Source organism: Amia ocellicauda, chromosome 2 (assembly GCF_036373705.1).
Source record: "Amia ocellicauda isolate fAmiCal2 chromosome 2, fAmiCal2.hap1, whole genome shotgun sequence".
Classification (NCBI taxonomy): Eukaryota; Metazoa; Chordata; class Actinopteri; order Amiiformes; family Amiidae; genus Amia; species Amia ocellicauda.
In genome coordinates this window covers 36,278,394-36,295,656 of record NC_089851.1, presented here as the reverse complement: position 1 = coordinate 36,295,656, position 17,263 = coordinate 36,278,394, and the positions used below count along the sequence as shown (strand labels likewise).

The 17,263-nt window shown below is 36.9% G+C and overlaps 1 protein-coding gene across 2 annotated transcripts in view; it reads left to right on the top strand.

The window, feature by feature from the left end:
- plxdc2b (plexin domain containing 2b) overlaps window positions 1–17,263 on the top strand; it is a 189,345-nt gene that overhangs the window by 155,437 nt on the left and 16,645 nt on the right. For both annotated transcript variants that reach the window (XM_066723384.1, XM_066723385.1), the window contains exon 12: window positions 10,556–10,594. In XM_066723384.1, coding sequence (XP_066579481.1) covers window positions 10,556–10,594 — 39 coding nt within the window. The remainder of the gene's footprint in view (window positions 1–10,555; window positions 10,595–17,263) is intronic.

The following is a 17,263-nucleotide window of genomic DNA, read 5'->3' as shown; positions in this document are numbered from 1 at the left end:
TTACATTTTCATTCACTACAAACACTTTAGTTGAACACCATGGTGTTAATGTTATTAAAGTCATAGGATGTAGTTGTTTTTTTTGTAGTTCCTTATTTTGCATGGCACAGGTTTTGTGAAATTACACTTTGAATGATAGCTTTGCAGGACTTTAACTGTCAGTGGCCATATCCTGCTTCTAACCATAATTCTTTAATGCATTTCATAAGCGAAAGGTCATGAAATCTTGTTTTTTTCATCATTCTAAATAAATAAAGACTTATTGTTGTGATTGTTGTTGTGTTAATTATAAATGGATATTCGGGACTCTGTTGTCTAGAACGTATTACTGTAGTTACCTGAAATCATTCATTTGATTTAGTCAAATCTTAATAGGAAAATTTCACTGTCAGAGAAAATAAATGCTTTGTACATTAAATCAGTGGTCTCAATTTATTTTGAGAAATATTGTAGGTACTGTTTTTGAACTGTTATATTTATTATACTAACTGCAATTACAATTACAGTAGACTCTCGATTATTCACGTACGTTTTTTCCAATTTGCAGATTAACCTTTTGACATAAATGAATAACGTGTGTGTGTTTCTGAATGGACTTTTACAATAAAACAAGATCAATACATTCTTAGTTTTGATTGTTCTTAATCCTTTCTACTCATACACGTTATATAGATGTCAACATGCAAATAAACATGCAATAAAATGCGAATATCTTGGTGTAGGAACATCATAAATGTTTGATCGATGAGGCTTTGTGCAATTTACTGAGCCTAGCTGAGTAGCCTTTCAATTGCAGAACCTATAACCTTGTAAACATCAAGGGATGCAGAGCCAGTGCGTAAGAAGAGAATCTGCAGATTTTATAACTTGGATTGTTTCAGAACATAGATATTTTCTCACACAAAGACACAAATTAAGTCTGTAGCTGCTCCATTAGCAACATGTTCAGCTAATAAAGTAGAAGAGAATCTGACAGTGTCATCCTACGAGAAGCAGCTACCCAAGGATTTGATCCAGAGTTGTAGTCTATTTTTGAAAGCATTGTTACTTTACAGGATTTCACACCTGCCTAAAACTTTTGCACAGTATTGTATATTTTTGGATAAATGGGGCTTTATTGTGAATTTAAATAGTTAAACATAATGTATACCTATATTAGTGTTTTTTGGCATAGAATGCCACAGTAATTTTTTATTTTGGGATTATCCGTGATTTTGGAGTATCGGCAGCTGTCCTCCCCATCGTTAGCACGGTTAATCAATTACAAATGTTTCATAAACTATAATAATTTTTTTGCTAGTATACTTTCCCACCAGTTAGGCATACAATGTAACATTATATTCTGAAATTTAGGAATGTTATATTAAGTAATAAATTGCACAAATATCAATATAACGGGCTCCTCTGCATAAGGACATTTCTATGGTTTTCAGCAAAAATATCTATCTTGAGAGTTTGCTGACAAGTTATTCAGCCTACAGAAAACTACAGATTGCAGCTGATAAATGAGTTAAGACAGAAGCCGAGTACATTTTTGACTCCACTCAGTTGATGTATAGTTTTCACTACTTTCACAGGGCCTCTCAAATAGCTATAGTATACTGTCCATCACACACAAATGTTTTTACAACTTCAGTTGTCAAATGCCTCTCGCAATTGAGGCAAAGTGGAAAGAAAGTCCAATCAGCACAGGTTTGCGCAGGCGCTGCTCCGGGTTTATTCACAGCCTCCACAGCTCTGTGTGTCCAATGGAAATAACTGGTGTACAGTGTGCATAATAAATTAGATGTGCGCCCAACATCCATACAAACAAAATGTTGCTTATTGTTCGTGCACAGAGAGAAAATATGTTGATATTGAATGTCATTTTATATTGTGTTGTGTTCAGCAGTGTGTCTGTGTTCGTTTTTAGTTTCGTTTTTGTTTCATTACTTATTTAACTCATTTATTCTGCTCTTGCTTTTTTTTCTTTCATGTCTTAAAAATTCTTATCAGATCTTTTGTGGGAAAAGTGCCTACTATCGAGTATATATTACACCTCACTCATATCATGTTTGCATGCAAGATGCATGTGGATACAACGCACTCACCACGGATTTAATGTGGATTCTGATTTATGCATTTTGTACCTGAAGTTCAGACATAACAGTACAGAATTTCTATAATTCATGCATCTCTCTCTATTGACTATTCGGGGGCGTTTCTCACCTGAAAGTTATAGGGGGGCTTGAAAACGGTGTTTCTGAAGACGACGTAATGGGGGGTTTGGATGGTGTTCTCTTTTCTTTCGTATGTCTTTGATCGTAATATTTTTAGGGGGGCTGACAGAAAATATAGGGGGGCTGAAGCCCCACTAAATAAGGTCTAGTGACGCACGTGGGCTATTGATATATTTGGGAGTGATGGTGACTTTTAAGACACGAACACTGAATCGAATTACACTGCTGTCAGCAGCTGTATAATTGCAACTATTAATATTTACACAAATAGGTAAAGCATGGAGACGTCTGACACATCCAGTGTATGAGGTTTGTGCACTACACATTGGGTTGATTAAATAAATAAAAACTAAAATAAATAATCCATTAAAGGCAAACTTGCACCACATAGCAAAAACATTTAGGATTGGAAACAAATATAATCTTAGAAAAATAATAACTATCTGAACAGATAATCTTCTAGGGGGTGGTAAACATTTTGCCTTTATCACAGGCACATTATACGAAGTGGAAGTGATAACTATACATGTTAGATTGACACACACACACATAGTACACAAAGCAGGCTCGGTGCGGTCGGATCGCGCGCACGCACACACGCACACACATAGCCGGACATAATACAAAGGTGTACTGTAAAGAGTATTTATGTATGGAAATGCCATTCATACAATGGACCAGTGTAAATATATCTGTGTAACACAAACATATATTTAACATGTATGTGTAAACATTGAACACTGGTTGAACACTTCATTACATATTTTGTTAGTGTGGCCACAGTGCACACATTCTTTGGAGAGATATGCACTGCACCACAGGGTCTATTGTCAGTAGTGCACCTTCAGATACACCAAGCATAAAGTTTGTTCTTATTTTGAAAATATAAATGCATTTGCGGCCCACGACCATCCTCCCCACCCCCCAAAACATTTTAAAAAGTAAGAATAAAGTAGTATTTTTACGACAACTACTTATTTTGTATTTTGTATGTGTAAGTCCCATAATACATTGTTGATTTGTATTTATTGCATTATATTGCTATTTTTAAATTTAAAAAAATGCATTTGTGGTTTCTTATTGTGGTAAACAGGCTCTTGCGCCCCAGACACCTATTTGACACCTGGACTTGCGGCCCACTGATCCATTTAGGTTGCCCACCAATGTATTAACTACACAGCTTTCATCAATGGCAGCTTTGGTATTTATTTTATTATTTTTTCTTCTTCTCATATTTGTAACTGCTACAAAGTATAGGCTTGTAGTTTTGTGTCAGCGGGGAAATGCTGTGGATTCACAGCACAGAGTGCCAGATCGCTGTGTTTCTCTGCTTTATTGACCCATCGCTGTCTCTCGCAGGCCCGTCCTGCTCTTCCACCTCCGGTTTCTCTTCAGTTTCAGACACTGTGATTGGCTCGCCGTGCCTCTCTACTGCCCACCCATCCCGGAAGCCACGTGGCAAAACACGTCTCCTCAAAGTCTTCGCAGCTCCTCAAAGTTTAGATTTAATTCAGCGAGGAGCTGAGCTGCGAGATTCCCTCCTGCGACTCTTCTGCGACTTCATTTAATCTAATTAATTTAATCCTGCCCAAAGTTGGTAAATCTGTTTAAGAGAAATCAGAATATTAATGTTTATGTATAATAGTTTTAGTTAAATAGCTACTCTATGTGAATCTATACAGGTAATTCAGTTGTATACATATATTTTATATATTGCAATATATTTTAAAGGAGACAATTGTCTTAAATAGACATTAGAAACTTAAATACACCATATAAAACATTACACAAAAATGTGATTTATGTAATTCGGAGTTCAATAATATTTAGTTGTTGCACTGTTAGAACTCAGAAACACACAATTCACAAACTATTCTGTATTCATGTTATAATGTTATATGTAATTGTCAGCATATATTATGATTAATATATGAAAGTATGGAGGACAATTTGTGCCAAATTATAAATACATTCATTTATAATTTTTAACTATTTATTTGTTTGGTTGGTTGGTTATTTATTTATTTCGCAATTAATATTGACAGTCTTTTCACTCTGCCATCAATCACATTCTGCAAAGGGGCGGGATGGCCAGTAAATCGATGATCCACTATATTTGCTTGTTTATACATGGGACTCTAGGTTATGCCGGCAGGTTGTCGACTGTAGTAGCTTTGTACATTTTCGAATGATTTATGCGTTTATAACTTGGAATATACAGTGATATTTAGGAATCTAATGGAAAACTGTTAAATTCTCTTTTAAGTCAAGTTGAATGTGTGGCAGTACATTGTGATTGCAACACAGGCAGTAGATCATCGATTGGCTTGCTGTCCCGCCCCTTGAAGAATATGATTTACACTAGCGTGAAAAGACTGCCAAAGTTAAATTGTGAAATAAATACATACATGTATTTAATTTAAGTTGTATTTAATTATTTATTTAGGAACCAAACTGTTCTACTGAAGTCTGATCCTGGACATACTAAAGACATTAGTATAGGAACAAAGTACACTGAATCTTTTGATTGACTGTGTTACTTTTTAATTACTACTATAAGTATTTGAATTGTGGTTATTGACACCTGTTACTATATTTCTCGTGTCTGCTCGGTCGGTTTATTCATATTCGTAAGTGGTGGACTGGTCTTTTTTCTTGTTTCTGTAATGTCTATTCCAATATTTGACCACTGCTTGCAGTTGGTGATTTTGCAAAGGGTAGAGTTTGCTCCTATAGAGGTAGGGCATGGGTTTACTGCATTATTAACAGCTTCAAATTGTCCTAATGAGACTGAACTTTAGTTACTTAAGGTTCCTGAACAAACCATGTTTTTAGATGCTGCTTCATCATTCTGACAGAATGAAACTCAAAAATTATTTATTAGCTTTTAGTTCTCCCTGCACCTCTTCTGTTCTCTGTTATCTGAAATCATATTATTTATTAAAGCTGTCCAGTGGTTGCAGTGATTTGAACAATGACAAATTAGTAATGATGTACGAGGATATTCAGTGGCAATATAGTACTAATATTTGTTTTTCTTAGGAACTTATATAATTTAAATAAATGATGTGTTTATTATTTATTTAATAGTGATTTAAGTTTCATTGTTTCAATTTAAGTTTCATTGTTTCAATTTAAGTTTCATTTTTTCAATTTTAGTTTCCTCTTATGACATTTTATAATAGAACTAAACCAAAACAAATAAATTAATACTAAAATAAAAAGAGGTCTATTATACATAAATTAAACTAAAGACATAAATATTGATGTTTGAATTTCTGTGACTGGCTACTATTTAAGCAGTTCAAGTCACAGACAAGTTTCCTTATTTCTACATCCTCTAGTTATATGCTCTTTTGGGGTTATTTTGTTACAAATGAGGAATAGTTTGCCTAATGTCAGACAAGGCTTCATGCTGCAGTGATTTGATTGTGAAGAAGAGAGAAGAGATCAACCTGATGCTGGTGCCTCTCTGAAACTTATTTTTCTTGTCATAATAACGTGTATCTCAAAAGTCATTAACAGCGAGCCATTTTAAACATGAAGATTAAGAGAAAAATAATTATCCGTAGTATGCCTCATCTTATATGTTTTTCTGTGTTATTTGGACTTCACATCTTGTTTTACTTTGGTGCAAATTGTTTCCTCATTCACACTAGTTAGTCCTTCTGAAATTGTGTTCTGAAATTTTGGAATGAAATGTTAGGTAATAAAATGCACAACCTCTTCAGTGTAAGGACAATCCTACAGTTTCAAGCAAAAGAACATAAGCATCCAACTCAAAAGAAAATATGTTTCTGCATGTAGCTGTAAATGGCGTGTCAACCGTTTCAGAAGTCCCTGATTTGAAATATGTGGTAATATTTGTAAAGCTTTTGCATCAAAACATGAAGCAGACATGATTCATATTTGGCTGCAATGAAAACGTCAAAATTCTTTTTCTTTTTCTTTTGTGCTTTAGTGGCTTTAGAAATATTGTTTTCACAACGTTTAAGAATAAGTCCTGAGAAACTATTAATATCAGATAGAGAAATGAATAAATAAATCATTATATGTTTACAGCCCTGAATATAATACCATGCCTTAGAATGTTTTTTAAATACAAGGCTTATATCATCTTAACAAGAAACAGGAGAGGTTTTCAGTATCTGCCTGAAGCAAATAATGGAGTCATGAAGGGCCTGGTTTAAGAGCACAGCAAAGAATCGTGTTGGAGAATGATTTAAAGATACAGACTTGAGCAACTTCCAGCTCTGGTCTAGCGCACTACACTTTTAGCCATAGGCAGCAAGTCAAGAAAGACAAGCAAATGGGAAAAAAAGCTTTTCTCTCAGTTCATCATAAAAGAAAAATAAGCTCGGCCATCTGTGTATATGTGCCCAAGCTAACACACCACTTTCTTATTACTGCCTACTCTACCGAAACACCCTATGCAGTGTTCTGATTCTGATACGAGCCCCAGAAAAATTGCAAACAGTTTGTATCTAGATGTTTCCTGGAGGATTCTAGAGAAAAAATGTCAGTTTATTCTGCATGTTTGTTTAAAGACGTGCTTCCTCTTCTCAGTCCTGTGTCTTCCCTGTGATCCCCCTTCTGGATATCAGTACCTCGGTCGAGTTTCCCCAAAGTGTTTTTCATTCCAAGCCAAGAGTCAGTTTCTTTCCCCCCGTCAGAGTTAGCCATGCCACTATTCTGATTGCTCTTTGCTGAACTTTTTCCAGCACAGCAATCGTTTTATTCTAATGTGGCCAGAACTGGAGGCTATATTTTAGATGAGGTTACACTAGATGAGGACATTAGACAATTTTAGCATCACATCCTTATCCAACCTACACACCTAAGGGGCTGGCTGTCCTTGCCCTATACCAGCCATAGGATGTTATACATTGTATTACAAACATTATGTTTCACTAGCAATGTCTCTGTCCAGTTTTGGATCTGGGCCATATGCTCTTGGATTTCCTTTGCAGCTGTTAGAGCTTTGACTATTTAATGAATTACTTTAAGGCAGTGGTTTCCAAATCCATTAATTCAGTCTTAACACTATCGTTCAGACAAAGGCACCTCGGATATATTTCATTTAACATTGCATCCGAACTTCTATTTTCCTGCTGTGCCTTTGATTAACCCCCATCCTCCAATATGTATATGATAATGTGGTTGTGCTAATAGTAATATGTCCTCTTCCTGCTTTTATATACATGGTGTTGATTTAACAAAACCTCAAAGGATGTTACCATATGTAAGCCATGTTCTGCTCCATATAGCACATATTAGGATTCTAAAACATATAGCGCCATGTATCTCCATGTTTTTAAATTGTGTAAGTAGCCTGTCTTTCACAAGTCTTTAAATGTATGAGTGTATTGTAATTGCTTTCAGGGTGTCAGCCTCTACCAGTAGCAGTTATATCTTGGTTCCCAGATCAAAACAATCAGCTACAAAGTCAGGGATTCATTTGTCTCATTGTCGTAATTTGGTCCAGGTCAGTTTTCCAAAGGTGGGTTCTCAAACAAGCAAAGGTTATCCTGATTCTACAGTTAAATTTCATAGGTTATCGTGAAGCTTTTACATTTCCCACCACCCCTGTATGTTCTGATGATTTCCGTTATTCATAGGCCGATTAATTATTTACTCAATCCATTTTTAATGACAACTCCAGCAGCTCGGTTGTAATTCATTGCTAACCACATGGTGATCTGTTGGAAATGCTGAATTACATGTAGTAAAAGCTTGTGTGAATTTCATAGTGCTCCAGGCGAAATGCAGAGCATCTGCTATGCTGCTGTTCTGCATTGTTTTGGTATTTGTCAGTCCTCCTTCACCTTCAAAATGATCTGGAGATGAACACTTTTCATCTCTGCATATTCGTCTGCCTGGGTCCGATTGTTCACGATCATTCTACTGATTACACTTTCTTATCAGGGGTTATAGATCCATATTGTTCTAGGCAGCGCTACTTTATCTGTGGCAGTATGGATCAATGGGTAAATAGAGGCATAGTGGAGCACAAAATGAGCCCTTATTGAAAGGATATCTGGTCCTCAAAAGATATTTCAAGATGTTAATGACCTTGAGCATATTGGTGAATAACCAGTTATTCTAAAGAAGAGTTGAATGGCAAGCCCAATCACCAGATTTAAGCCAAATATAATGCATGACAGTTGTTGAATATATGTTAACTAATAGTAAAGTAAAGCATTGCTCTACAGTTTGTGACTGTTGTGATTTTGTATTCCAATTAGCAAATTAAAAAGCAGCCCTGCTACACAATGAAAAGCAGAAGTACAATAATAGCTACAGCAAAATGAAATGATAATATTAACCATATGACTCCTCAGAGTCCTTGCATGTGTGCCTTCATTTATACACATGCACCAACCCTGCTTTTTTCACTTTTGTTTTTCATTTCTTTTGTACAAGGGGTGCCAATGCTGTCTGTTATGCATTTATTTTCACTGTATAACCCTGTTCCACAGTAGGAGGTCCACAAGGGGTTTACTTTGTTCTCTGGAAGAAAAGAGATTCACTTTTTTCTTGCTTGTTTGATTTCTTTTAAAATTAAATGAGTCTCTGAGGGTTCTTGCAATATACAGTACCGTACTGTATACAATATACTGTTTGTAGGAATTGACAGCACGAGGAATTCTACAAGTGAGGTTTCAATGGTATCCTTTTTGAACACAGGAATGTGAAATGAAAGCAAATCAGCTGAAATAACAAAACTCATGTGTGTGAGCCCCTAAAACAGTAGTCTCCAACTTTTGTTGTGTAAAGTCCAAACCCAGTTAGTTTTAGAGATTACCCATAATTCACGAGTTTCTAAATACTGGTAAAAATGTCTAGTTATTGATCAATGATGTCTTATGTTCAATTAAGTGGAACACTGATCCTTGAGAGCTGAAGTATTCAGCAGATTATTTTGGTTATTGTAGAATCAGATCACAATTACACATTTCTAAACTTTCCTAAATTAATTATTTAAGACTTGCCTTTTAAACTGATAGATTGACACTGATCAGGGTAATGTTTATCTCCATTGGTATGAATGTGTAACAGTCTCACATTTACCTTTTCTGAGTCAGTGACCAAAATAAAATAGATTTGTACAGACTGGGCGTCACTGGGGAAAACCAAAGGTCAGATTAAAGTGGACTTTCTCTCATGCTAACCTGCCATCAGCATGTATCACAGATAATTCTTCACACACTCCACAGTGTTGCTCAAGTTTCAGTAAATGCATCTAAACAGAAAGGATTTTATTTAAAAGAAGAGTTGGCGAACAGAATTGGAAATCATATTTCCTCCGTCCTCCAGAGTGTTCTCTTTTGTAGTGTGAAATGGATTGGTTCCCTTAGCTGCTGGAATTTAGAATGCTGCCACACTTGGGTTAATGCACAGACTCATATCAAAAGATGCATTTTGTTTGTTCCTTTTTAGTAGTGGAGAATGAATCATTTTTCATCGAGTTATTACTTATTGTACACAAAGAGAAGGTCACTTGTTTTTGCTTGATTGTATAATGATTGGGTGTTTCCCAGGACACCCAGAAATTGTTTTCTCAGTCCAACACAATAATTAACTCAGGGTCCTTTAAAGTTCTCTATACATCAGAACATACCAGTTTGGCTTTGTTTCATGTGATCTAATAGAAAAGTAAATATAATATAAAAAGCAATCCCAATACTCAAAAGGGATTTAACCAGTTTAAAGTATTATATCCTACTTTCTACTAATGTAGATTTTAGGGACGTGATAGCTCATGCAAACAGTTATTGTGGTTTGCAGATGGAAACACAAAGTGACTGGCTGAGTTCTTGTTTCCTGTTCCTGACTGGTGTGATATTTCTGATTTGAATTCTTTATGGCACTTCTGGATGTATGATCGCCTGGGCTTCAATTACATCATTTTTTGGCCTTTAAAAGAGAGGCATTAAAATACAGAATGTCCTACTTTTTAATATCATTCATGGTTTTCAAGCTGATTGATTCTGGTTTTAAATCTGATTTACAACCTGTCTTTGAACCTTTTACGTGTCCTTGTTAATGTACATTGGACTCGGTACACCTCAAGCGCTCTATAATATGTGTTCATATTCCCCAAACAAATTACCCATGTGTAAAGTATCAAAGTTTGGAAATTGTGTCCTTCGTAGGATTTACTTTCTAAAACAACAGTAAATTAATTTCTTTTCCAGGTTAAATTCTATCTATTGCAGTACAATTTCACATAACACTTTTCTAAAATACTTTTGTACAGGCCACAGATGTGCAAGAGAATTGAATATCATATTGTCACCTGACAATTTTTTTTTCTCTCTTCTTTCACTTTGCAGATGATACAAAAATCGCACTGCATCTGAAGGACAATGGAGGTAAGCATCATTCAGTCATACTGTGCGCCCAACTGTCATAACATCTTTATCTGCAGGCCAGTCTTGTGTGATTTATCGTCACGTGTCGTTAACATGAGTGGCCATTTAATAATTGTAATTGATTTTAGTATGAATTCTGAAATCCACATGGATAAATGATGAGTCAATTTTATAACAGAAACAACTCACCTAGAGATATTTACTGTTTTTCACATTTTATTTATGACTCTTCCATATTATTTATGTAATTTTTTCATTATGATTTACTTGAATATAGTTATTGTTAAACTTAAAGGTATATAAAAGAGAGGTTTCCATTTTGTTGCCACTGGAGAAGTGGTTTTTTGCAGATTACCCTCCTCCATCTCCTTCCTCTTCCCTTTCTTCTGTTTCTCCTCCTCATTTGGCAAACTCCAGTCCAAGTCAATTTACAAAGTGTACAAGAGTACCACATAATAAATAAACAATACTAAGCGTATGACACAAGGGCTGATGTATGGTTTCAAAAAGTAATACTGGTAACACTTTAAAATAGGTCTCCCTAGTTACACTGTGTTAACATAGTAGGCACTCAGTAACTACGTATTTTGTTAACATGTACTTAATGTGTAAAAATGATTAACCATATATGTAAGTACACATTTGTCTGCTAAGGTTGCCTATATTGCTATACTGGGAATCATAGGCGTAGGTTTATGGTGGAACACCTTCAATTGTGCCCCCCAACATTGTATGCCCAGCTCCATAGGAGTAGGGGACCCCCTCCAATATTGACAGCATCCACCTCCAGTATTGACTGTGTCCCCCTGAGATCTGAAACAAAACCTAAGCCCCTGCCGGGCATGGCCCACTTTTTACACATTAAGTACATGTTAACAAATGCATAATTACACTGTTCTTATGAGTAATTAACATGTAGTTACTGAGTACCTATTATGTTAATACACTGTAACTGGGGAGACCTAAAGTGTTACCGTAATATTGTATTACAATTAATAAAGCAAGAAAACAAAAAAAAACAATGGGCAAAATAACAGCAGAGTCCACAGTCAGTAAGCATGCAGGGTTTGGAGACAGTGCATGTACAGACAGAGGCGTGGTGAAGATTTTAAGATTATACACAAGTCTGAAGAGATTAGGTTTGTGGAGTCGCCAAGGAAGAAAAGAACCTGAGTAATATTACATCAAGGACATCTCTGCACCACAGTAAATTAGTCCTTGTTTTCTTGTGCCAAACAAGCTCACATTTCAGTACTCCTTAATCTCAATGCTGATTAAAACTTTACCGCACTTTACCGTATTTGTATTGAAGTGATCAATCATGCTGTCGTTCTACACGTGAGTTAGTGGAATAATATAATAAATTACATGAAATAAGACAATATTATAATATTGTCAGAGCCCTAGTGCGGTCTTCTCTTCTGGTATCGTAAACTAGTCCAAACTGCTACTGATAATGTATTGATTATATTGCATTGTTGAATGGTGTGTCAAAATCACATGTTACTAACTGGGAGATTAAACACAGTACTGTATTCACATTTAAAAGAAAGATTTAACATTACAAGCTAAACATAATCCCATGTCATTTCTCTTCTAAAACATGTTCACTGTAGATTCGTAGGTTCTTCTTATTTTTTCTCAATGCATGTTGTTTGGCTGTTTTCACACACTGCCCTGCTGCATTAGTTGCCACCAAACCCTGTTCCTCTGCAGGCAGGCAGGCAACTTTGGTTTACAACATATAACCAATAATATAGGTTATTCCTGGTTTGTTTGTTTATTTGTTTTATTAGCCTTGTTCAAATTAGCCTCTCTTTTTCTTTGTTAGTTGTTTTCTTATATATGCACAGAATAACATTCATACTGCAGAAAGTTCAGTGGTTGTCAATACTGAGATGGATCTAAAACGGAACATTAGTATTGGAAAAAATAATCCCCCTGCTAAAATAGTTTAAAAAAAAAAAGTTTTATTATAAACTGCATTTTGTTTCTTTTTATCTGAAGTCAGTCTATATTTTATTATCTGACAGATCTGGGGATACATTTTTTGCCAATGTTGATGGATTGGTTTCGATTTATGATGTTAGTCAAAATCCTGTGCACTGTAACAAAAACTATGTAGCATGTTTATGTTCTTGATTACTTGCCTAATGGTTTCTGTTCTCCAAACTCATGCCACTTCTGGGCTACATAGGAGTTGTTTCCTGCCATCATCATAAACATAATGGCTGCTCCTGAAAAGGGAGTTCTAAGTAATTTGCAAAGCTCTGAACTGCCAATTTGGATTTTATGGCAGCAGTTTTTTGCACTGTGCCTACACTGACATCACCCCCTTGATGTGCATATTCCAAAGACTTATTCTGTGTGTTAATTATGAGGAAGTACTCCATTTTTAAATGTATGTGTTGATGACTGCATTAAAGTAACCCTGCAATGCTCTGGTGTACCATCTAGAGTCTAGCCTGCGGTGTGCCCTGTGTCTGATGAAGCAGTTATTGAAAATTAATAGATGGATGGATGCCAAGTAATGTAGCCCCAGGACTAATCTGTATATTGACATACTATACTGTATTGAAGAGATTAGTATCTCTGTTCTTCCAATTCCCCCGAGTGTGCAATTAGTTATTTGCATGAAACATCTAATCTTGTTGTGTTCCTAGTTTCAGTCTTAGCATTCCTGATTTTCTTTTAACTGCCTTAATTGAAGTTAATCTTGTCTGTAGTTTGCCTTAATTTAAGTCAATTCAGTACAGCTGCTGAGTTGGTGAAAGTAAATAGGTTGAAGGAAAGATGATTTAGTCAAGGACTAGCAGGATTTCAGTTAAGTGAGTTGTGCCAGGTGGATCCAGTTGGAGCTAGTTAGGTGTGAATTGGGGGCAGGTAGACAAAAGGGTACTTAAAGCTGCTGTTGAGAAAGCGGTGTGCTTTTTCTTGGTGACAAAAAACATCAAGCAGTTGACCAGGGGATAGAACCCATAAGCCCCCCCCAAAAAAACAAACATGCAAAATTTAGATCCATGAGGCAACTACAGTGTCAGGTTTGCAGAATGATTGCCTTCCTGGATGAACTCATCCAAGTAGATTTAATTTGTTAACATTGTCATCATGTTGAAATCCTAGAGATCAAGATATGTGATCTTGAGGCTCAGCTTGTTGATCTGCGCTGTATTAGTGATATGGAATAATTGGTCAATCAGCCCATGAGAGAGATGGTGTGCATGTCAAAACCTAGGACAGTTATGACCTTAGAGCAGGACAGTGTAGAGAACCGCAGAAAAGGGCAAGCACAACCCTTAGAGGCACCCCAAGAGCTAGAATTGCCTAACTAGTTCCAACTGCTGGACACCGAGTTGGACAGTGACAGCTCTGAGGGTGATGGGAGGGCAGTTGAGCACCAGAGCACCATGGGGCCCACTCCCCCCCAGAACAGGGAGATAGTTATAGTAGGAGATTAAATTCTTAGAGGTGTAGATCACACAGTGTGTTCTAGTGATAAGGAGACCCGCATGGTATCTTGCCTGCCTGGTGCACAGGTTGCAGATCTCCCTAAACTAGTAGACGGGCCAAAGCCAAAGCCGTGGGGAATCCACTGGTCATGGTCCACATTGGAACCAATGACATAGGAAAAGGTAGGGCAGAGGTTCTGCAATACAAATTTAAAGAGTTAGGAAAGAAACTAGAGAACAGAACCTCCACGGTAGTTTTCTTCTAAATACTTCTGGTACCACATGCATGGCCAGGGAGACAGGCAGAGATTAGAAAGTTTAACACATGGTTGAAATCTTGGTGTAGGGAAGAGGGGTTTAGGTTTATGCAGCATTGGTCTTTCTACTGGGATAGATGGGACCTGTACAAACTGGATGGTCTACACCTAAACAGAAGTGGGGCTAATGCATTGGGAGAGCGTATGTTCAGAGTAATTGAGAATCTTTTAAACTAGGGACCAGGGGGGCAGGGAGCTCTGACAATGGGAGATGTTCCACTAAGGAGAGAAAACAAAGGGAAACTGCTAGTAGAAAAGTCCTGAAATGTTTGTACATCAGGAGTATAAGGAACAAGATGTTAGACCTAGGAGCCACAGTTCTTTTATGTGACTATGATGTTGTAGGAGTGACAGAAACATGGCTTACAGAAAATGATGGGGATGAATACAAGTTGAAAGGATGAACATAGTTTAGGAGAGACAGGCAAAATCGAAGAGGTGGTGGGGTAGCATTATATGTCAGAAATGACATTGAGGAAGAAGAACTTGATCCTAGTAACAAAACAGAATCTTTGTGGGTTAAACTTTTGAATAAAAGATCCAGAGGATTAGTGGTGGGAGTGTGTTACAGACCACCCAATTCAGATAGTCAGAAAGATGTTGCATTGTACAGTGTAATCAGGACTGCATGTAACAAGGATGTGGCTGTTATAATGGGGGACTTCAGTTTCCCAAACATAGACTGTGAAAGCACAGTCGGGATTACAGAAGCAGAAATAGAAATGGTTGAGATGGCAAATGACTGCTTTCTAACTCAATTTGTCAGGGAACCAACCAGAGAGAGAGCACATGCATTGACTTAATCTTTTCAAATGATTGAAAGGACACTAGTTAGAGAACCAATGGCAAACTGATCACAATATGGTTTGCTTTGAGGCATTCTTCCAAAAATCAAGGTCTAAAACAATGGTCTACAATTTTAGAAAAGCAAACCTTGAAGGTATGAAGTGGCACTTAGAAAGTTAGACTGGAGCACACTGAATACAGATTCAATTGAAAATGGATGGTTATATTTTAAGAATATACTACTTGAGGCTCAGGAGAAATTTGTACCAAAACTTAGCAAATAGAAGTATGCAAAAAAAATATCAAGAGAAAGAAAATGTTGTATATCGCATACCAAAGGGATGGAGAAAAAAAAAAAAAGAATATGTTGAACTGCAAAGAGATCTTAAGAAAGGGATCAGGAAAGCAACGAGGGAAATAGAAAGAAACATAGCTCTTGGAGCTAAAACTAATGCAAAGAGTTTTTTCAATACTACATCAGCAAGCGGTCAATAAAGGAGGAAGTGAAACAGATAAAGGGCAAAATGGAAGTATCTTGGAAAACGAACAAGATGTGGCAAATGTTCTAAATGAGTATTTCACAGAGGTTTTTACAAAAGAAAAAACGGATAACATGCCACAGGTTGACAATCAGTCCAGTCAAACCCTAAGAGAGATCAGATAAATGAGGAGGAGGTACTAAAGGGACTAGCAGAATTAAAAACAAACAAATCACCTGGGCCACATGGGATATTTCCAACAGTACTTAAAGAAATGAGGGAAATTATTTAACTCAAATATTCCAAATGACACTTAGAACAGGGGATGTGCCAACTGACCGGAAGACAGCAAATGTCACACCAATCCACAAGAAAGGGACAAAACTGAGCCAGGAAATTACAGACCAATCAGTCTCACCTGCATCGCCTGTAAAATGTTGGAAAAAATCATTAGACAGAAAATAGAGGAGCCTCTTAATGAAAGCCATATTCTTAGTCAACATGGGTTTAGATGAGGCAGATACTAATCTACTTGAATTTTTTGAACATGCAACTGCAGCTGTAGATCGTGTGAAAGCATATGATATGATATACTTCGATTTTCAAAAAGCTTTTTATAAGGTTCCACACCAAAGACTGATCCTCAAATTGGAAGCTGTAGGCATTCAGGGTAATGTAAGTAGAGGGATTATGAACTGGTTGATGTATAGGAAACAGAGGGTGTCGATTAGAGGAGTCGCTTCTAACTGGAGTGAGGTTGTTAGTGGAGTTCCACGGGGATCAGTACTAGGGCCTTTCCTTTTTCTAATCTATATTAATGATCTGGACTCTGTGATAGTTAGCAAACTTGTCAAATTTGCAGATGATACTAAAATAGGTGGCTCAGCAGATACAATCTCGGCAGCACAGGTTATTCAAAGGGACTTAGATAATATTCAGTTGTGGGCTGACACCTGGCAGATGAAATTCAATGTGGACAAGTGCAAGGTAATACATGCAGGTAACAAAAATGTCCTCTATAATTACACTATGGGAGGAACTAGATGAAGTATCGCATGAGAAAGACCTAGGAGTCTATGTGGACTCCTCACTTTCTCCATCCAAACAATGTGGGGAAGCAATAAAAAAGGCAAACAGAATGTTAGGGTATATTGTCAAAAGTGTAGAATTGAGAACAAGGGCAGTGATGTTCAGACTGTACAATGCACTAGTTAGAGCTCATCTGGATACTGTGTACAGTTCTGGGCTCCACACTTCAAGAAAGATATCGCTGCTCTAGAGGCAGTTCAGAGGAGAGCAACCAGACTTATTCCAGGTCTGAAGGGAACGTCCTACTGAGAGACTGAGGGACCTGAACCTTTTCACCCTGGAACAGAGGAGACTACGTGGGGATTTGATTCAAGTCTTAAAAATCATGAAAGGCATCGACCACATCAAACCAGAGGAGCTTTTCCAGATCAGCAGGGACACATGGACCAGGGGACACAAATGGATATTGGGCTTCAAGGCATTCGAGACAGAAAACAGGAGACACTTCTTCACACAGAGGGTTTTCACAATCTGGAACAAACTCCCCAGCGATGTGGGTGAAGCTGAAAATTTGGGAACATTTAAAAATAGACTGGATAGGATCCTTGG